Here is a 23,997-nt window from a genome sequence, read left to right on the forward strand (position 1 = left end):
TTAATCACCATTTATGTAGCTAAACCGTAATGTGTCTTCTTGCAACACTTTACATTTTTCTATGATAAGCGAAAACTGTCATTTCATGCACCAGTCATCGATCCTATGCAGTTCTTCCCGAATTTTTCTAAAAAGTTCTCGTGTTGTTATTTCCCTATGGAGCTTTCGGCGTTAGCCGTTACATTGTTTACATATATGGTGAGTCAGGAGGAAATGAACACGCTTTGAATGGTGATAGTATTAGTAATTCTAAACACAAAATTCGAGATGAACGTATCTCCTTTTCTTAATAGTTTCCGAGCAAACTGAAGAAAACAGTGGAGAACAAGGCAAACGCAGGTGATAGTAAATGAAACCTTGTCCAATTGTATACATTTCTTCACAAAACATTTTCAAAACGTCCACCGATAACTGCAAACAATTTTGCCGCTCTTGTAGACAGCTGTTGTGTAATTGATCTGAGCTTATTCTTATGGTCCTTTATTTGAGCACATGAATGAAAAATGTGGGCGAGACGTTCCTCCCAGAGATGCAGGTGAAACTAAATACTCTGGCGAATTTAGCTTTTCCCCCTGAAACGATTTATCACAAGTAACTCTACATTGCCTAATGTCGCTTTGGTTGTAGTCGCATATCAGTGCTGGTGAAGAAGGGCATGTGACTCACGCCCGTGATTTTCAGATGAGTGTCTGATAAGGTTAAGAAAATGGCAATGTTCATTTGAAGCTTTTTGTTCATAATCCTCAATACTATCACCCTTCAAAGAATGTACTTATCTCCCTGACTCTTTCTGTATATCGTGGACATTCTGGCTCTTTAATATTCCCCTGGATTACTCCCAAACTACATTAGCGTCTAATCATACCTCCGTTTAGAACGTACCTAAGTTCCGTAAATCTTCATAGAATTACGAAGTCGGTCCGATGTTAGCATTTTTTTCCAAGAACTGATAGGAACGCTTCGTAGAAATGTATCAGCATCAATTGGGTGCCACAGTCTATCTCTTTATGTACATTATTAATCGGCGAAACGAGATGAGTTTATAAAGATCTCTGCTTACGTAATGCATGTCTTTTCCTGCAGAGGGGATTTTAACCTTCTCAGGTCATAATACAAGCAAACTTTAATTTTATACTATAATTATTTAATGTATATTTAACAGTATTTCATAAATATCCTTCACTGTTGGAAATGTACTGTTTTAAATATATTTTATAGATTTCAGAATATTATTCCTCGTAAATAAGGTTGGTAACAGGTCTCGCGAGTTTACTTATGAGATAACTAGTTCAGAGAGTTCACATCCCATATTTAAATGCCAAATTTATCATATTTCTGTTCAACAATAGTTCTTGATATTTTATGGAAATTGTTCCTCAAGTACCCCTGTTTTCGCACAATGACAGCTGATCTCTCAGAACTTGTTCGACAGTGAATAAATTATTGAAGGATAGTTGGCTGGAGTAAATTTTGCACAATTCACAGAAACACCACTTTTCCTACAGGCGTAGTAGAGGGTAAAATAGGCAATGACTCGGTGCGCAATGCTATGCGCACACTGTACATGAAAACGCTAAGCCTGCATTTGATCTGCCGGAACAGTGCCCTGCTGTTGGGATCGACATACCCGGTTAATAGAAACTGCGAGGACGGCGTAGCATCATCTGTTCTGTTTTAGTCTCTACCATAAAGAACAGAGCAAGCTGTTATACCCATCATAGAATTTAGTTCTTCTCAGCCAACTACTAGGCAAGCTGGTAGTGGGGCAGAGACAATACCAATTGGCAGTATTTGGGAGGAAATATCCAGTTGCGGGATTTGCTTTACAACCAAGGGAAATCTCAATGTAAACCTTGATCAAATCCCGGAGGTTGGAGTTACCACCATCTCTTGGATTACACTTCTCAGACAGAAGCAAGACTACAGTGTGCATGTTGAGTTATTTGTTTAAACGTGTTACCTAGAAAGTTACTTAGAAACGCCGATAGTTGTTACAGAATGGAACAACTGAAAATAGAGAGGAATATAAAGTACAATCTTTAAAGATAAAGAACTATGTCGAAAATATAAGCTAGAAGGCTGGTATGGATTCATTTCGGAAGGGGAAGATGATGTCCATTCTAGACAGGTACTTACTTGTAAAATTATGAAGAACTTGAATAAAGATGTAAAACGTGATGCGAGAATAGAATTGGCACGTAATAAACAATAACTGAAATGTTATAAGAAACTATGTAAAACAGGAGACAACGTAAACAAAAACCTTGATGAAAATGAAGAGCCCGAAGTAGAAGAAATTACAACACTAGATACAATAAAAGGGATGAAATTTAGAAGAAGCAATCTGTAAAATGAAAAATCAGAAACGACGAGCAGTGATGGAATTAACACATAACTGATTCAATGAGCACTGAAATCCAGATTCCTCGACTATATTAACAGACACTGAACAAATTAGTAAATTCCGGATTACTGGAAATAGGCTCCAATAATCCTTATTTACAGGAAAAGAGGAAGAAGTAATTGTGAAAATTATAGAGGTTCTTCTATGCCAAACGCGGAGTATAAAATATATAATTCTAAAATAGTAAAACAGAGACTAGCAATAATTGTCGATAGTATTATGCTAGAAGAGCTAAAGGGCCATGGCAAGGTAGAACGTTCACAGTCAATACGTTCACTATTAGACAGATCATTGAAAAACGCAAACAGTGCAGTAAAGAAACACTTTTACTATTCATTGACTGCATGAAAGCTTTCGATAAAGTAAAGATGTAAAATGTATAGGAGACAATGAGCAAAAGGGGAATACTTTTGCACATAAGAAGACAGTAGAAAACATGAACAAAATACGAGAAATTGTTATTGCAGGAAAAAATGGACAAATTTGGGAATAAGACAAGGATACAGCTTCTCTCAGATTGTTTTTAATAATCATACTGACGTGAAGCTGAGCAAAGAATAAGTCAATTAACTTGTTATAATTATGGTTTCAATGAAGGGAATCATTATACCACAATATTGTTCGCTGATGATGAAATTGTGACTACTGACAGCGACAGCACAATCAAAACAGCTGCTCACATTTTATCCGCAACGGCTAAGTTTTATAGTGTATTAGTATCTCCAAATAAATAAAAAATTATGGTTTTGAGGTTCCAAGGCCATTTCATAACGAAAAACAGTATATCGAAACAATCACCAACCAGTTGTATAAAAGAAATCAATTTATTAACCTGTTTCCGGCACTTAGTGCCCTTCTTCAGAAGGTTATACCTATCACACTGTTGGCAAAACCAGTTACGAAATGAAATTTCTGTTAGGCAACTGTTTACTGATTATTTCGAAGTATACCATAAAATACCAAAATAGTAACATATAATAAGCAAACAGAAAGAGGAAACTCGTTCAACTAGGAAATACTGTCTCGCTCACGTGGAAACGGATGTGCCAAAAAAGTAGTAAGGTTCAGTTGCATTAATGTAACACCCTGCAGCGTCAGCAAAAGTAAAGCAAGGAAGGAAGCTCTACTTAAATGTTACAAAATTATCTCAGTACGAATCACGACAAGAGGAAGTGGGTCGCGGACTGCTAAAAAAAAAAAAAAATATATGAAAAAGAATACATGCGTTGGAGACGATAACTCTAGGAAGAGAAGCTGGGTACACACTATCCTACATGAGCAGAAACAGTAACATTACATAACTATAGGGAGTGAAAAGCTTAAACTAGGAGATTAGAGAACATAGGAAAAACTGGAAGAACTATGTAATAAGAATGGCAGACGATATAATATCAAAATTAACTATAAATTATCATCCAGTGGGCGGAAGATCTTCGGTAACACCGAGGAAAAGGTGGGAGGATCAATAATTTTAACTAAGAGGTTGTAACAAGCAAAATGTTAATATGCGAGGGCTACTCGGAAAGTAAGATCAAATCGGTCGTAAAATGGAAGCCACGGTGAAAATCAAAACTGTTCTATTTGCAACAGTTTGTTACGCCTTCCAGGTATTTTTCTACTTAATCACCATCCCCATTTAGACATCTACCATAGCATTGTACCAACTTTCCAATATCGCCGTCATAGAAAGCGACCGCCTGTACTTTCCGCCATTTCTCTAAGCTGATATGCAGTTCGCTGTCTCTGCCAAAATTTTGTCTTCCTAGCCAGTGGTTCATGTGGGGAGAGATGAACATCAGGGGGAGCAAGTCCGAGCTATATGGTAGATGATCGAACACTTCCCATCGAAAAGCCTGCAGGGACGACCTCATTGCCCCTGAAGCGTGCGGCCGAGAAATGTCATGAAGAAGGAAATGCATGACAAGTACCTTATCTGGGGTTGCATGAAATCAGGCGAAACCTCGCAACGGACACCCATATATGGTGCGAGACACTATTGCTCTAGGCACCTATACATGATCACTGTGTGCTCTGAATTGAAAAGAGCGATGTGACGCGACCGAGAGTCATACTGGAGACATTGTCCAAAACAAGTACGCAAAGCTTCATCAAATTTTCGCTGTTGTTTCCATTTTGTGATCAATCGGACCTTACTTTCCGAATAGCCCTCCTACACTGAAAGGGGGAGAAGAAGAAGCAGAAGACTACTTAGGGATGTGGTTGTTTTGCTCTACGGCACCTACCCATCGCTTCCTTAGCGAACTGGGGTGGTGTCATCGAGTTCGGTTCAGAAATTGTCGTATGTTAGTATTGTGGGTTGTCATGTGTGTATCAGTGTTGGTGCCAGTGCACAGACGAAGGTGGATACGGCTGAAGTCCATCTTTTAGAAGGCAGCAGCAAGCAGAGTTATACCCAAACCAAGGGCTCATTTGAGTAGCCATTTCCGATCACACGGCTATTGCAGCTCAAGTCAGGAATAATGTTGCATCTAAAGCGTCACCCAGGACCATGAGGAAGCGTTTGTTCAAGACTGAATTACGGAAAAGCGTACCGCTAGACAAACCTCTCACAAACCGTGCAGTCTCTCTGTGGTAGTGCAGTGAGAGAACTGGGTGTATCAGTGATGTAAGTTTCAGTCTCTTTATGAGGGCAAAGTCTGTTTAGGTGTCTGATTAGGTCTTTTATGAGTAGTGTGTAGTCCAGGTAAGCAGAAACTACCCGTATTGGCGGCGAAGTACTGAGCATCTCGGTGTCGGGAGACATAGCCTACAATGGTAACGAAGCTTTCTAATTCAATGAGGGAACATCGAAAAGTTCAAGATACATCCAGAACATCATTAATCTGTTCCTGCAAAGCGAGGAATACGTGTCCGTCCAGCGGTACAGATCCTGCTGTATCACGCGTCACGCAACACATTCTTCTTTTCTTTTTTTTCCCCCACTAAGGATGTGTCTGACGTTATAGGATAGCTTTACCCACTACCAGCGTGCATCGGTAGTATCACTGCATTGCAGCTAACGTAAGCGTAAAGAGTAGAGAAACTGTTGTCAAAAACGATCTGTTAATAGCCATATGGCTATGATAGTTTACAAAGAATGAAACATCACATGTGTCTGTAGATTTGAATGGTTCATACTTCATTTTCCATTAGTACTATATTGAATAAACAACTCATTTACGTGTTAATCCTAGTAAAATTGTTTGAATACACGAAGATTATGGGAAGTATGTGATACTTCAAGTGGTACCAAACCATGAAATGTATTCGCAGTTGCGAATACGTACAATCATCAGTTGTACGAGGAGCACTGTATATGGGGGCACCCCATCGTTCCTCTTAAGAACACAGCTGGAATGAGGAATAATCGTAACCATAGTTTGCAGATGAAGGAAGTACTATAAAAAAGGATTGATTTTTAGCCTTCCACTCCCCATGTGTCCTCACAGACACACACTTAGCGTCTTTCAGTGTGTCTTATGACGGTAATAGGAAACTTCCTTTCTTGCTCGATAACACTGTTAAGAGGTCTTCTGTGTATTTATTTGCAGATCATGGGTCACTCTCTTTGTCGTCGACTCTTCTTCCTTTTATTTTGCTCATGTAATGTCCACCTGGCTATCAGACCAGGTCTAACAAACAGCACATTAGTTGAACAAGTGAAGTGGAAGAAATTTATCATCGAAGTAGGAAAACATTGACATACACCTGCTATAATTTACAACCAACAAGTAAATGTGGCTTAAGGGGCTCCGGAACGCCCTATACTTGCAATGTTAAAATAACGCTTATAAATTACATCTTTCCTCACAAAGTATTTGAGGTAGGAAGTTGAACTTTTTACATATTATTTATTGGAATATGGGCTAAAACTTAAGACAGGGATTTTACAAAACTTTATTTCAGTTATTAAAGATGATTTTTTTAATTGTAATAAAAATTCACAACATTTTTTGCAATTTTTTATTTATATATTCAAAAATATACAGTTTTTTGGAAAAAGGCTGTGTTAAATTATGCAGAAGGTACTGTGTAACATTTACTGAAAGTTTGAAACAAATATGTTTGGAAGATCCTTAGAAAACATGTAATTAATATGAGAAAATAAAAGTTTTGGGAATCGAGCGACAAAGATTGGATTAACTTTTTAGTGCATTCCAGGTCCATAGGATGGATTATCTTCATCCTCTGCAAACTCCTCCTCCAGCTTCCTCTTGTTCCTCCTCCTGTTTACTCTTGCTTGTATTTCTAGACTCTTTACAGCCTATCTGCAGCCCGAAGGCGTTCCTTGTCTAAAGCAAGCATCGCTCGTACCATGTTAGAACCTATCTTCATTCCCATATTTCTAAATACCTTTGGCTTTCCAACATTTCTCCTTTTCTTAAAAGCCTTCAGAGGATTTCTAATAACTTTACTTTTACTCATTATTATACTTCAACAAAACAGAGACTCAAGAAACAGAATTAATTACGAATATTTTCGAGATAACGACAGAGTAAATAAACATGAAACAATCGACAATCACACCAGCGATATATATTGAACCATCACAGGTTAGCCACAACACATACTTTATCTCACATCACTAAAATGTACCTGATGAACACGGACGTTAATAATAACACCATCTGACAGCAGTTTAACAGCGCCACAGTGGGTCACGCCCATGTAGAACACATTTCAAAAAAAATTTAAAAATAGTTGTAGTCTTCGGAATTGAATAAATTATATATCTATTAAAAGGTAATAGTCTGCAGATTCAGAAAACGGAAAAAAGTAAAAATGGAACTTTTCATGATTTTGAGCCTTTCCGGAGCCCCTTAAGGGTAGCGTGCTGAAAATTCGAGCCCACTCGAAAAAAATGTAGTACAACAAGGGCATACTGTGTCGTACCGTTAGTTCTTGGGCAACGGACGTCGTTTTGCTGCTTCATGGTAAGACGTTAAAATGATTTAGAAAAACAGCTGGCAGCAGCGGTTTAGAGGGCAGACCACAGCCACCTGCAGAATGACGTCGCCTGTGTTTGCAGGACTGGTGGACGGCATCCTGTCGCACCCCGTGTTCCGCATACCGAGCCGCCTCACCTACTGCCTCTACCTGACCCACTCCGTCGCGCAGATGGTCCACTACGCCTCTGCGAGGTCACCGGAATACCTGTCACACATCCACGTGGTGAGTTGTTTGTCAGTAAAACGTAGAGAATTTTTGTTTGGTTTGTTACTTCTTGCAAGGATCCCATACTGTAATGTGGAATGTGGCAGTACACTGCGATGTGGTATATCAGATAATCTTGAGGGTCTTTAGTGGGGGGAAATGTGTGCAGGAGCCGTGCTGCTGACACACCCCTACTCGCAGGCCACAGCATCAGATTCTCCTGCCAGGAAAATTTACCCTGCAACTTCACACCGCTAGTTGAGTGTATTACTTGCAGTTTGTGAAACAGAAACTGTATTCTATGCATCATCTGACGACAACAATACTTCTTCGTCTACGCCAAAAATTTGCTTATTAACAACGATAAAATGAAGGAGATGTATGCATGCTTTGATGTAAATCGTCCACATTTCAGAAAGTGTCACAAGCTATAACAATACCTCAGAGATTATCCCCAGCATTTTTTCGGGTAGCTGAGAATGTCAGAACTAGTATTCCACTTTAGTTTAAATATTGTTGAACCTAAATAGTTTAATAAATCAAGATTCGGCCCAAGCTGGTTTGTGTTTCGGCCGAAGTTTGAACAGTGATAGGCTGCTTTAAGCTAGCAGAGCCGTATTTAACGGCTCCTTATTGCGCAGTTTCTTGCAATGTATCATCTGCTACTATATTTCCATTTATATCCATATTTTGCGCACTATTATACCTTGTATTGAGATAGATAGCGTGGAAAAAATGACTTCTGAATGCCACTGTGGAAACTGTAACTAGACTAAACTTATCTTCGTGATCACTGCAAGCGCTGTGAAGACCTGTAATAACGTTTCTAGAAATATCACTTAATACTGGCTCTTCAAACTTTTTAAGTAGTCTGTTGACAGATAGTTTCATTTGTGGGAAGTTACACACAACCTATCACACGAAGTTAATAATTTTGTTGAGGACTATAAGTAATGGTTTGTAAACACGAAATTATTTCAGCCATCTTTGGACACAAAGCTATCTGCTACCACAAACACACAGATTACATAACCGTTTCTTGATGGATAACAGTAGGTCTAACAATTTTTCGTCATTACTTCCTTAGTTTCACAAAATTTATGTTATTTCCTTTTGTCCGTTAGAATGTCAGCACAAAAATCTAAACATGGCAGATGTGGTGTAAGATGTAGATGTGGATAAAAACTGTTGAATATTACTTCAGAATGAATAGGTCGGTAAATTGCTCTTCAACACAAATTACGCCAGTACTTGTGGGTCGAATCTTCGTATGTTATACTATTCTGGTTCAATAATATTTAAAATAAACTGGAACGTTTGTTACAACGTTCGCAACTATTTGAAAAAGTTCTCTGGACAATTTTTGAACTCTTATTACAACTTGTAAAACTATGATCGGTGAGGACGATCTACATTCAAAATGTGCATACATACATCTTCTTCTTCCTCGTTGTAAACAACCACATTTTTGGCATGAACGACCCAGTATTATTGTCGTTAGACGATGCATAGGATATAGTTTTCGCTTCACATGCGGCAGGCAAGTAATCCACAGCCGCAGGGTAAAGGTTCCTCGTGCGACCAGCGAGCAGCGATATGTCAGTACCGAGGCTCCAGCGCAAATGCAACAAGACTGCCTTGCCAGGAGAGAGATACGATGTACCAGAATGGAGGACCAACCTGCCAGCAGAGCGGCTCCAGCTTGAATGCACCCCAGCAACACTCAGCGAGTTTGTTTCATCATTGTAGGGACAGGCCGGCGAGCAGTGAGTTGGCATCATAAAAACACCCTCATGTTCCATTTTGGGCGTCGTTTATGTAGTAAGTGATTAGAAGTGTCCTACGTTTCAAAGCTAATTCACTTATATTGTACTTATCATCAAGAAGTACCTGTACTTGTTTCATGTTCTATCGATAACAAATAAAAGGGTAAGGTTTTCAAAGTCCTAAAAAGTAAATAAAATACATTCTAGTTGCATTTATCTTCACAAATTACTCTCCTTTGATATCAAAAATCCTTTATTTCTGTTACTTGTTATAAAATACAACCATAAACCATTAATATCTCTGGCGAAATCTTCTCCAGTTATCAGCAGAGTCACGGTGTGTTGTAGCAATGAGAAGATTTCATTTATGCAATTCAAAGAGAAAGCCTATATTTCGCATTAATATCTTGCAAAAAATACAGAAAGCGCACTTCTATACTAGTGATAAAACTGTAACATGGTCGCGCGTGTGCGGTTGAACAAGCTAATCTGAAAAACTACTAAGGGAATTTTCATGGAATTTTCACAGGTAACTTGAGCGTAGCTTGGGGCAACTTGTAGGCTTTATTTCATCAGAATCGAAAGAATAAAAAGATATCACAGTTTAAACTTTTATCCATACTAATAATGTTACAAATGAGAAACTGAATTCCGTCTGTTGCGTTTTCACGACTAAACCGCTTAACAGATTTCGATGGAATTTGGTATAGTGGTAGCTTGAACCCTGAGTAAAAATATGACTACCTTACAATGTGAATAGTGGAAGACAGTTATTGATTAAAGGAACATTACGCGAATTAGAGAAAAAAGTTACTTTTCGAAAAAGTTATTTATTCTTTGACTTTTGAATTAATCATATTTTTGCATATGATTTAATTGGTTGATATGTGCTATGTGATATGATTAAATTTAATGAATACAATGCTTATACACTCTTCAATGTGCTTAAACCATATTTCCACTCATATATTATTATTAAGTGCAAATAAGCTCTGTCAGTTGTCACATTTAAACTGCCAAACCGACTTCAACGAAGTTTCGTAAGAAGTTCACTGGAACAGTGAGACAGAACATAGGCTACTTCAGAAAGTTAAAAAATTATTCATCCCTAAGATGGTGAAGTAGGGAGGACATAAAGCATGATAAAAAGTTATCAAATTTGTTGCATAAAGTACATATTGTATAATGTTTAACTATTTCTATAGCCCGATGAATAGATTTGCGCTCCTGCTAGTGAATCTCCACATCTACTGCTGCGCAGCAACGCTATACATGCCGCTACGTTACGCTTTGAACAGCTTGGGAGGGGAGGGGAGGGGAGGGGGAGAGCGGAGGGGAGGGGGAGGTCGCACATCATAAGCTGACCTCTTTCAAACAGGCACACACATGAGGACAGCTGGCGTCATTACACACAAGATAGTTTACTTACTCACTATCAGTCATCAGCCACAGGTAATAGCTAGTCATTAACAATTGTCTCGAAATCTCTTTTCCTAGATTTTAGTTTTTACACGAAGGTAAACAAATCGTTGAGACATGGACTTTTACTGGTGTGGTTTAATGCATGTCGTCACCAAATGCTGATTGGTTTATAGACAGAGTTGGTGGTTGTCATCCGTGCCTTTCACACCTGATAGCAGCAACAGATATTGAGCGTTACAGCAGTCACATCGGAATGGGAAAGGTGTTTACTGAGTATGACTCAATACCCAATTATCGCTAATGTGCACAAATAAAGTTTTCTATGGCCTCCTAACAATTGCAGGCGTAGCAGAAACGCATCTCCCACAGCAGCTAGCAGCGAACTCTTACACCCTAGGAGCATCTGTCCTCTACCATTCTTCAAAATTTTCTATGAGCATATCCGTTCACCTTGTTGACCAATTTGGATTTCTTGTCTCTCGAATCGAATTATTTGGTAAGAACTATTTGTTGTTTCAGAATTCCCTCTTTCCTCGTGCTGAAATCATTACACACTCGCCAAGAAAGCTCCTCTCTGAAAGCAAGCTTGTATTATCTAGAGTTACATTTAAACCCTGTGTCTAGTCGAGTCGCCCATTTATCAGGAACTTTCGATTAGCGCTTTTATGTTGAAAATATGACCGTCCTTCAGACCAACAACAAACGGTGTGCGCTTATTCGGCCCATCTGGAATACAATGGCTCTTCAGTACCCTACAGCATTCGAACTTTCTGGTGGGTTGCAGCGCCTCCATTGACGTTCCATGTCTGTAACTCCAGGCACTTTGCTCTCTCAGGCAAATACTTTGCCTTATTTTAATACGAATTCTGTGGCTACACGGAAATTATTTACAGTATGGAATTCTAGGTCTAACAAAGCAGGAGAAAGGCGTGGATTTTTTTATACTGGATCTCAGTGAGCATCTAATACATACCCGGCAAAACTTAAGGACGAGTTAGATAAAGTACCGTAAAATATTAACTATCCCTAGGCTATGATTGAATGTGCGAGAGTATGTCGCCAGAGGTTTCCCAGTAGTGCACGTCTATTTGGACGTCACATTGGTGTAAGACCAAATGGCACGTGTCAATCAGCGGGCAGATATGGTGCACTTTAGTAGTGTTCTTCATTACACCATGGCCCAGAGACACTATGTGGATAATTTCACACAGGAAGAACCATCGGGAAACTGGAAAAAGCATGAAGTGTGACGCGTGTAGCCTGGGAGTTCGGTATTCTTCACACCTTTGTTTCACATGAGTGGGGCGCCTTCCCTATCACAGACACTACTGCCCGGAGGAGAGAAGCTGATAGGCCGCGGTCAGTTACAGCATCAGATAGTCGCTACACTCTGCAACAGGCATGAAAGGACTAGCGTCAAACAGTGCGTGCAATTCCAACCACATTTAACAGGACTGCAAGGCATGCGATCTCATGCTCGACAATGGCACGTCGGCTGCGCGAGGGGGGTCTCTCTGCCCGACGACGATTTGTACACTGTGTTCTGCTGAGGCCCGCACGTTGGTGACAACGTTTGCGATGGTCCCAAGAGCGTTAGGGACTAGACCATTGAGGAGTGGAGCCGCGTACTTTCTCGGATGACAGACTGAATCTGAGGAATATTGCTGGACGTACCCTCATATGACGAGAGGTGGGAACACGCAACGCGTCCAGGAAATTTGTCGAGAACGACCGTTTCGGTGATCCAGCTGTTATGATTTTTGCAGCCATAATGTTTCGTAGGCATCTTTGAACACGGTACTCTCATCAGCCAACGTTATTTTGAAAGTGTACTTCCCCGTGTGAGGCTTTCAGTTAGGTATTGGCCCCAGACGTCATTTTAATGGATGAAAATGAGCGACCGCATCGTACTGTGCTGGTGAAGGAGTTCTTGGAACGAGAGAATATTCGGTGAATGGACTGGCCTGCCCTTCTCCCGACCTGAATCCCAGGTAGCACGTTGAAGATGCGTTTGGGAGGCAAACTGGAGCACGTCCATGACCATCCAACAATTGCTAACAGCGCTGATGACGGATGGGAACTCCATACTACAAGAATTGTTTACCAACCTTGCGACCTGAATGGGAACACATTGCATAGCATGCATTACTGTCTATGTGATGACCACACACCCTATTAAGAGCCAAGTCTCCCTTTTGTAATGTGCAGGGGACCATCATAACTCACAGTAACCTTTGAAGAAAAGTGTCATTTCTGTTCATTTCATTTCGTATTTATTTCACTTACCTTCTCAGTATCATGCAGCAGTTCTTTCTGTGTATGGTGCAAGTTTAATCGAGCTATGTCACTGGGCAATGACACATTATGCGAAATATACTTTAGTTCTTAAGTTTTGCACAATATACATGCATCGCATTTGCAGGATTAAAATGTGAATAATATAAACTGTTTCTGAAAGAAAATCTTCTCAAAGTAAAATCTTGTACAAAAAATCACGTACGTAACCTGGACATGTACTATAGACAGAAGACTCTGTGTGTACACTGATCAGACAGAGTGAAAGATCTGGTAAAACAAGCTATAATGAGACAAGTGCGATATAGCAGAAAAAGTAATCCGCTAAAAGGAAAAAGAAAAGAGAATTAAGAGAAGAAGTATCATAACAGACCGGACAATACTACAAAAAACTTTCGTTATACGAATTACTTTGTTCAATTGACAACTGCTATTGAAATTTTATAAATCAGTAAGAAATTTAAGGTCGTCAAGCGTTCCCAAATTACGTATCTTAGGAACACAATGATGAGTATCAAACTATATATATATGCATCCTACTTTATGCTTGCATTTTTTTTCAAATGTGAACCGGAAGCTGTTTTATCATCACTTACATTACATTGTACTCTAAATAGGACATCAAATAATCCAGCCGTTTTGGACATGAAAAATTTCGGACAGGAGCTACATAGTATTTTATTCTCATTTCATTTTTGTCGCATTTATGTCGACGTTGATTGTCAGTAAGAAGCCTAACTTTGTATTACTCTTGGGAAAGAGCGAGCAATTTGTTCTTTGTGTGTGTGTGTGTGTGTGTGTGTGTGTGTGTGTGTGTGTGTGTGTTGAGTGAGAGGATGTTGCGTTTATCATCTACACTGTTCATCCACTTTTGTTTGATTCTTTATGCATATTCACGTTGTAATTTGATTTATAACCGTTAGCCATAGCCTTTTGTTTTAGCGTATCGAGTTCATGATTGTACCTGTCTTGACTTAGAACTACTTTTTTTTAGTGACCAACCACTTGCGAAATGTAAACCATATCGAAAATCAAAAATCTTTTATCTGCAACATTTAGCTACACCTTCCATCTACTTTTCTACATAGTCGCCGTTTCAGCTTAGACATCTGTCGTAGCGTTGTACCAACTTTCAATATCTCGTCATAGAAGGCAGGCGCCTGTGCTTTCCACTAGTTCTCCACGATGGTCTGCTACTCTTTGTCTGTGCCAAAATGCTATCCTCATGTCCAGTGGCTCACATGGGCAGAGAGATGAAAATCGTGGGGGCCATGTCTGGATTATATGGTGTGTGATCAACACTTGACACTGAAAACGCTGCAGGAGTGTCTCTGCTGCAGCCGCTGTGAGTTCCTAGAACATGTGCTGCACTTTTTCCTCATGCGCTACAAGTATATTATGTGGACTGCATGAAATCAAGCGGAATCCCTCAGCTGTGACAGCATGCACCTCACGCTGGGCAGGAGACTATCGTTCGAAAAATCTTTATAGTCTCACTGTGTCCTCAAAAATGAGTAGCGTGGTGCGCCGTACTCGACACACATAGTATAGGCACTTGGCAATGTTTCTGTGCAAAGCTTCCTCGGGTTTTCACTTTGGAATAAATGATAATTAATTGAAACCCTCAGTTGCCGACAGGTGTTGTTGATAAACGTCGATGGGGACAGCTGAAAAATGTGTACCCCGACCGGGACTCCAACCCGGGATGTCCAGCTTACATGGCAGACGCTCTATCGATCTGTGCCACCGAGGGCACAGATTAATAGCGCGACTGCAGGGACGTATCCCATGTACGCTTCCCGTGAGACCCACATTCTCAACTGTCCACGATATACATACGTAATGCACCTAATAGATATTTGCCATGTAAGCAGGAGATCCCGGGTTGGAGTCCCGTTCGGGGCACACATTTTCAGCTGTCCACATCGAGGTATATCAACAACACCTGTCGGCAGCTGAGGGTTTCAATTAATTATCATTTATTCTAGAGAAGCTGCACGGCCATCAATGGTATCTGTTCTTTCGAGAACAGTTACTATCTTCATATATATTTTCACTCTGGCTTTAATTTTACGACCGATGAGGCCTTCAAAAATTTTTTTTGTAGTGTTTAGTCTTGTTCTGTGTCAGCCTTGAGGAGCGGACGATAGTCAAAAAGCGCGTTCGCGTTAGTAACTGACTGAAGCAATAAACGTAACTTCTTTTCATATTTCCGTTTACTACATCATTTAGAAACCTTTATTTAAATTATATGATTTAATCGAAGTTACAGTAGAACCAGCTGACTGGGACACAAGCAAAACATTTCAAGTATATGTTACATTATACTGCCCACACCAGGTGTCATGGTGTTTATCAAGGATTACCAAGCCTTGAGATATTTTACTGATTATGGCTACATTGACGTCACTCTGATCGTTGCAGTCAGGAGCGAGACGCATCCCTCAACACCACAGAGTGCCAGTAATTCTCCAAGTCAGTTACGACTTTACCCCATGAAAGTCTTTGTTGTCCGTAGTGTGGTTTCAGCGGCACCGACGCATGGCAACTCTAAGTACTCGAAGTGTCAACACAACTTTCAATAAAATCTGCTCTAATTTTAGCTTTTGTCATCCATCTATTCATCAGAGGAACCATTCTTGTTGTGTATTTCTTCTGGAAGGACCCATGTCTACTCTTCTCACCACACTCTTGCCCTGAGTCCCTCTCGTCACCACTCGTTTCACAGTCATTCGGCTATAGGCTACTGTCTTCGTAATATGTCAGTACGATGCTCCCATGTCCCTTACACTAGTGATTCGACCTTTCATACAAGGCCAAAAGATTGTGATGAAATGCACGTGTGCTTCCTCTGGGCATACTGTGTTCCAGTCTCTACCTGAAAATTTCCAGTACCGTTAGACCCAATTAATACGAGGGCTGTCCAGAAAGTAAGTTACGATCGGTCGCGAAATGGAAACAACTATGAAAATCCGATAAAGCTTTGCAAAGATGTGTTGGGCCGTGTCTCTAGTATGACTCTAGGTAGAATTATGTCGCTCTTTTCATTCCTGAGCTCTTAGTGAGCGCGTAAAGATGTTATAGAAAATAGCGTCTCCCGCCAAGTACGAGGGCCCGGTGAGAATTTTCCCCTGAAGCTATGCAACCAACATTACATAACTGTCGTGCGGTTTCGTCTTCAAGACAATTCTCAGCCTCATTCTGCAGGGGCAATGAAGATGTTCCTGCATCGTTTCAATTGGAAATGTTTGGTTACCCACAATACAGCCCGTAATTGTCTCCCACTGAGTTTCATCTCTGCTCAAACGAACCGCTGGCTATGAAAACAACATTTTGGCACAGACAACGAGCTTTAGGCCAGCGTAGAGAATTGGCGGAAAGCACTGGCGGCTGCCTTCTATGATGAGGGTATTGGAAAGTTGGTACAACGCTACGACGAATGTCTGAGTCAGAACGGCGACTACATAGAGAAGTAGCTGAAAGGTGTAGCTAACTATTACAAATGAAACATTTCTGATTTTCACAGTGATTTTCATTTCGCGATCAATCGTAACTTACTTTCTGGACAGCCCTCGTAAATACCACGCACTTACACCATTCTTCAGTTGCAGTAATGTCTTTTTGCTGTACTGAAAAGAAGCTCGCCACAAGCATGGAAATATTGCAATATCAGTTTGGTTGAGTTCGGTCAAGGTACACACGATGTAACATTTTCCATTTCCGTCACTGTGAAAGGGACAGTCAAATGAAAACTAGAAAGACGGAAAAATGCAGGTTACCTGTTTATTTTTTCAAAAGAAATCTCCACACTTAAAAAATTTATCCCACTTTGGGAAGCTCAACATTTGCCACGGTTCTTTAGAGTATGCTGCAGATGTTTCACTGGGAAACGCTTACACATCCTCCATACTGCCCCGATCTCCCCATGGGATTTCTATATTTTTGGAGCTGGCCGTCGATTTCTTGCGGACGAAGAGGTGTACACCTGGTTAGAATCGTGGTTCCACATAAAACCGCAAATATTTCTCCTTGATGGCATTGGCCGTTTATTTGACAACGGGATAAAGGTATTAAAAGCTATGGCGAGTACTTTTGAAATAATGTTTTCTTTACTTTTTATCGTATGTCACTTTTATTTTACTGTCTCCTATAAAAATGAAATTCAATAAAAATTATATCTTTTGGCGGTATTTTTCCCTGAAAAACAGATGGCTTTGGTCCAGTTGGTGCTGTGGAGTATGTGTTGAAGCAGCTTCTGGTAAGTCCATTAGTGTCGGCTAACTCTGTCTGCTGGGAAGAGAGGAAAGGAAGATGAAGAAATGAGATGCAATACGAATCTCCACTATGTCTTGGAGTGGGATACGGGGCGGATGGGGAGCGGGGACTGGTGGAGGCTATGCTTTGTGATCAACAAGTGGGGCAGCAATAGGAAGGAGTCACGATGGGTTTGTGGCGTCTGAATGTTGGGTGGAGTACTGTCGTCTTATAAGGAACAGATACGGGATCAGTTTGGTCTTGAAGTCTACAGGATGTAAGGGATTTATGAATTCGCGCGATGAATCTCAGAAGAATGTGATTTGGGGAATGTTATCAGGTGTCTGACGATTCACGTAGAAGAGGGAAGACAGATACGGAGGACGAGGCGGAGTTCATGGTGGGTTTGATGGATGTTATCGTGTTACTGAAGTGGGTGAGCTGGCTGTGAATGGTATGGTGGATGACGGAAACAACGATTAGTACGTCCTAAAACTATTGTTGACTTTCAACCTCGACAGACTCTCTTAGAATACATGAAATGGGGGCAAAAATCTTTCTTAGTTCACTCCATGGGATAGCCGGTGGAGGTAAAGTGTTACTCACGGGTCTGAGCAATGTGAGCATTTGTGATGCTTATGTTTAAACGAAAGGTCTTAGACGGATACGGTTTGACCTATAGATGCCAAGTCTGTAAAGTAAGATTTCTGAGATATCCCTACTTTGTGTTGCCCAATTGATCTTTCATATCAACAGAGTTTCGATTATGTGGGAAGCTCGGAAACGCAGTTTTACAAAACAAAATCTGGTATACCAGACCTACGACAGGTGCTTTGTATATGTTCTAAACAATCATTGGAAGTGTGTTACTCATATTACGCAAGTGCAAACTTGCATTACATCACAAACTTTGAACGTCCTGTAAGTTTCATAGCATTTGCATGTTTTCTTGTAATATTGGAACTTTTATGAACAGTATTTTACAAAGAATCCTGAAAGCTTCTTCTTTTCAAATTTCATCTCACATAAATAAGATTTTTCTATTTCTATATAGCATTCACTTAAGTAAGTTTTTGTTATACCGTTAACTAGCTAGTATTAAAAACACGATATTTACTCCTTTGAGAAGGTGTATGTTTTTCTCTTTCCTTACGTAATCCATCATTCCCGAGGTAGGATGGGTTGCTGTTTGTATTCTGTTCCTTTCAGTAAAATCATAGCCCGCTGGTGGTTGGTCAAAGTAAATCTTCTTTAGGAGTATTTAGAACGGGAAGAAGATTGTGTCCTACTATTTGCCTGATAACCGAGGAAAACCTTTTCCAAAATGCTTAGAATTTTGGAACTAATTTTGCTTCTAGAAGTAATTGATATAGGCTAAATTATGATGTGTGTGTGTGTGTGTGTGTGTGTGTGTGTGTGTCTGCATATATGTGTTTGTGTGGGTGTGGGTGTGTATGAGATATGTTCTTTTTCAAACGTTATCAGACGGATAAGTAACAACGAGTGTGCTGTGCATACACGAGAATGCTATGAATGCTAAGTGTATATGTGACGTCTTACTGAGTTGATATTTTGTTGTAGGTGTGGCTGGCGATCGCTGATTACGTGGTTGCCATGGGTCTGGCACTCCTGCTTCATCTCCTGGTCGAGGCGCCAATGCTCGCCCTCACCAGACACATGTTCTTCAACAGAGGTACGCACACAGCACATTGTGTGCTTCAGTGGTAATGATATTAAATAACTACTTCCCTCTCTTCCTCATTCGGTTCGATTACAACATCAACAGCTACCTCTATAATGAACAAGCTGTCATATGGAGTGTGCCGAAGGGTACTTTTCTGTATCATTACTTCCCCGTTCTCTTTTTCCCGTCGTGAATGGTGTGTGTAACAAACGACTGTTGGTAAGCGGCCGGCCGGAGTGGCAGAGCGGTTCTAGGCGCTACAGTCTGGAACCGCTCGACCGCTACGGTCGCAGCTTCGAATCTTGCCTCGGGCATGGATGCGTGTGATGTCCTTAGGTTAGTTAGTTTTAAGTAGTTCTAGGTTCTAGGGGACTGATGACCTCAGCTGTTAAGTCCCATAGTGTCCAGAGCCATTTGAACCATTTTGTTGGTAAGCTTCTGAGTGAGACCGAAAGCTTTCCACTTTGCCTCCACGGTCTTTTTGTGTGACAAACGTACGGGGAATCAATATTTTGGTTGACTCTTCTATAAACGTACGCTGTAGGATTTTTACTAACAACCTAAACCGTGAAACACAGTACTTTTCCACTAGCGTCTGATACTGGACTTGGATCACCAAACCCGTTTCATTTTCATGCTTACTAAACGAAACTTCGACGAAATGTGCTGTTCTTCTCTGATACTTCTATATTTACATTATCAGACTTATCAGGTATCGATCCCAAACTGGCGAGAAATGCTCACGTATTGGTCGAACAAAAGCTTTGAAACCCACCACTTTCGTTGGTGGCCTACATCTGTCTGGCATCTTCCTATTATATGTTCAATGTAGTCATACCATTGCAAATCACTTCATACGCATACTGCCCGATACTTACTGGATGTGAATGCTTGCAATGATCAGATTGGTCGAGTATGACGACCAGTACATCAATTGGAACTCGCCACTGTGTTTCTCGAACCACTCCATCACACTCCTAGCCTTGTGACATGGAGCATTATCTTCAATGACCTCCATTGGAGCCATGGATGCCCACGTGAATGTTCCACAGAGCATAATGGAGCTGCCGACAGCTTGTTTCAGTCACGCAATACGGGTGTAGAGAAGTTGTTCCTCTGGAAGACGACGGATTCGCGTAATCCCATGGGCATGACGAAGAAGGTATCGGGATTCATCAGACCATGCAATGCTCTGCCACTGCGCCAACATCCAGTGCCGATAGTCACGAGCCCATTTCAGTCGTAGTTGCCGATGCCACGGTGTTAACATCGCCACGTGCAGGGGTCGTCGGGTGCGGAGGCCCATCATTAGGAGTTTTCGGTGCACTGTGTGTTAAGGCAGACTTGTACTCTGCCCAGAAATAAAGTCTGATGTTAGGTCCGCCACTGTTTGCTGCCTGTTCTGTTTTACCAGTCTGCCGAGCCTACTGTGTCCGACATCTGTAATGATGTGTGGGCGCGCTACCCCATGATGCCTGGACGTTGTCTCACCTTGATTTCGCCACGTGTTGAAGACGCTCATCACAGCACTCCCCGAGCACCATTCAAGTCGTGATATTTCCGAAATGTTCGTGCCGAGCCTCTGGGCCATCATAATCTGCCCTCGGTCTAACTCGCGATAGATCGCTCGCCTTCGCCATTCTACACACGGACAGCACGCTCACTGTTATTCCGTGCACCGTGCTTGTGTCTGACTAGCAGTCATTACTCGCAAGGAGACGCTGCTATCGCCTTCACGGGTTTATACCCATAGTAGACCGGTGGTCATAATGTTCGAGCTGATCTGTGTATATGTGTACAACGACATCATCTGGAAACTGCATCAAGGGACTTTCGACGTTATGCACAAGCTCATTTAATTATTCTGTAAAATGTAATTATTCTGTAACACTCCCTTGAGGTACTTTCACATTTTATTTTTAAATACGAGGATTTACCTCGGTTGACTGGGACTATGTAACAGAAATAAACGGTCACTTTTTCGAAACCCCACAACTGCCTCCCACTGAGACATGTAAGTTCTAAATTTAGCTCGAAGGAGCCTACAGCGTTCCTCTGTAGTGGTTCAAACTCTTACTACCCTGTGATATTACCCTCGAGCTCTGAGACGCATCAAAGGCAAGGTGTGGAATCATGCAAGGAAAATGCCACAACTGGGAAATTCCTGTGAGCTGTAAGATGGGTTAATGATGCCACATTGACACCAAATTCAAACAAAGTACTACCCAACGCCTCCATGGACGTGTCACACTATGAAAAGGTCCTCGCAGCCCCTCTTAACCACATGTCACATCTTATTTTGACGCCTCTGCGGAGTAGGTCAGAACCGCGACATCAAAATTTGAAATCATTCCATTATCTTATGGGTGCTCGAGGCAAACATTTCCCACGTCTTTCCTCGTGGCGTTGATTCTCACACGTTTCGCGATCGAAAATAACAGTTCGCAGTGTGATGAGCATCAGGAAGATATTCCCGACAATCTTTGACACTGCTGACACCATCCGATATTTCAGCCCTTCTTTAAGGACATATGTGGGGCTGCGTACGCATTGAATGTTGTCGCACTCCTTTGGAGTGCAGCGCGACGGCAGTTTTTGTTCTTGCTTACAGGCTGGAACCACTACGGACCGTTCAAAACCATTCGTCGAAATTTTAACGTGATCCGAAGTAGGAAAGCAAGTTTATGCTTCTTCTACACTTGTGTTTTCCGCTTTCCTGTGGTTTGATTTCATGGAAGTGCAACATTAATATGTGCGTGAATAAAACACTCACCACTTCGCCACAACCTTCGCTGTCACCCACGCAGCTTTATTGAACACGTTAGAAATATACCTATCAAAAAGTTTGATACGAAATGAGCCTGGCGAGTGCTCTACAGCCTGAGGGTTATGCAACCTCTTCGACAGTCCTGGTATGTTACCTTCCTTAAAGGTACGTTTGTAACGCGCGCAACAAAGTTGCTTGGGTAGCACCGAGGGTCTTGCCAAACTGTAAGGTCGTAGAGAGAGTTTTTGCCGTTTTACCCACATGTTAACGTTGCACTCCCGCGTGATCACGTCACAGGATCGTGGAAAACAGAAGTGCAGAAAAAGCACAAGCAACCTTTTCTGCTTCAGATCATGTTCAAATTTCGTCGGTTGCTTTTGACCGATTCCAACCTGTATACGTGAGCAAAAATAGCGGTCGCGCTGCACTCCAAAGAGGCGCGACCACCTTCAGTGGGGGTGCTGCCCCAAAACGTCGTTAAAGCATGACTATGGGATTGATACGAAATGAGCCTGGCGAGTGCTCTACAGCCTGAGGGTTATGCAACCTCTTCGACAGTCCTGGTATGTTACCTTCCTTAAAGGTACGTTTGTAACGCGCGCAACAAAGTTGCTTGGGTAGCACCGAGGGTCTTGCCAAACTGTAAGGTCGTAGAGAGAGTTTTTGCCGTTTTACCCACATGTTAACGTTGCACTCCCGCGTGATCACGTCACAGGATCGTGGAAAACAGAAGTGCAGAAAAAGCACAAGCAACCTTTTCTGCTTCAGATCATGTTCAAATTTCGTCGGTTGCTTTTGACCGATTCCAACCTGTATACGTGAGCAAAAATAGCGGTCGCGCTGCACTCCAAAGAGGCGCGACCACCTTCAGTGGGGGTGCTGCCCCAAAACGTCGTTAAAGCATGACTGAAATGGTCGAGGCTGTCAGCAGTGTCAAATGTTGGCAACACCATCTTCTTCTTGCTCATCGTACTGCGGACTGTCGTTTTCGACCGGGAAATGCGTGAGAATCAAAATCCCAGTTAAAGGGTTGGTTTCATTGACGCCCTTTATGGCAGTCCCTGAAATTTTCTCTGGTCAGTTCCGAGCGGCAGTGTGTCTGGAGTGTTTTTCTCGGCCAACTATAAGGAAACAGAGTTGTTTGAAGACTGGGAGTGGCGGTTCTGACATCCATCACGGGGATGTCAAAAGAAGGGATGAAATGTGGGTAAGAGGGGCTGTGACGTCTATCTCATCGTGTCACACGTACACGGTGGCGTGGCAGAACTGTGTAGAAATTTGGTGCCGTGGGAGATAATTACGGGCTTTCGGAAAAGTGATCCTTTAATTTTGTTGCACAATCTGTATTTTCTAATATCTCTTTAATACAATAACAAAACCGGTCAGATATTACGCATGCTCGTATTTTATTCATTAAACGGCAGTGCTGAAGTTTATAGACCGCATTTTGTGATTCGTGAGTTAACAGCGCGGCTTGCGTTTCACACGATCAGTCTTTGTGGATTTCATAAGGACGTTTTTATCACACATAAATATTTTGTACTGGCAAATGATGTCAGAATAGAAGTAGAATGAAATGTAAGACGAACGATTCACTTACTTTCGCTTTACACTAACAGCTGAAAACATTTTCAATGGGAAATCTTTGTTACCCTGACGTGTGGAGAATGTTGTTGTTGTTGTAGTCTTCAGTCCTGAGACAGGTTTGATGCCGCTCTCCACGCTACTCTATCCTCTGCAAGCTTCTTCACCTCCAAGTACCTACTGCTGCCTACATCCTTCTGAATCTGCTTAGTGTATTCATCTCTTGGTCTCCCTCTACAATTTTTACCCTCCACGCTGCCCTCCAGTACTAAATTGGTGATGCCTCAGAACATGTTCTACCAACCGATCCCTTCTTCTGGCCAAGTTGTGCCACAAACTCCTCCTCTCCCCAATTCTGTTCAATACCTCCTCATTAGTTATGTGATCTACCCATCTAATCTTTAGCATTCTTCCGTAGCACCACATTTCGAAAGCTTCTATTCTCTTCTTGTCTAAACTATTTATCGTCCATGTTTCACTTCCATACAGGGCTACAGTCCATACAAATACTTTGAGAAAGAACTTCCTGACACTTAAACCTATACTTGATGTTAACGAATTTCTCTTCTTCAGAAACGCTTTCCTTGCCATTGCCAGTCTACATTTTATATCCTCTCTACCTCGAGCATCATCAGTTACTTTGCTCCCCAAATAGCAAAACTTCTTT

At 41.4% G+C, this 23,997-nt stretch overlaps 1 protein-coding gene across 1 annotated transcript in view; it reads left to right on the forward strand.

The window, feature by feature from the left end:
* Window positions 1-23,997, forward strand: part of LOC126199485 (O-acyltransferase like protein-like) — a 357,891-nt gene that overhangs the window by 307,511 nt on the left and 26,383 nt on the right. The window contains exons 11-12 of the mRNA XM_049936407.1: window positions 7,434-7,576; window positions 18,877-18,988. Of these exons, the coding sequence (XP_049792364.1) occupies window positions 7,434-7,576; window positions 18,877-18,988 (255 nt within the window). The remainder of the gene's footprint in view (window positions 1-7,433; window positions 7,577-18,876; window positions 18,989-23,997) is intronic.

The sequence above is a fragment of the Schistocerca nitens genome, chromosome 8, assembly GCF_023898315.1.
Source record: "Schistocerca nitens isolate TAMUIC-IGC-003100 chromosome 8, iqSchNite1.1, whole genome shotgun sequence".
NCBI classification, from domain to species: Eukaryota; Metazoa; Arthropoda; class Insecta; order Orthoptera; family Acrididae; genus Schistocerca; species Schistocerca nitens.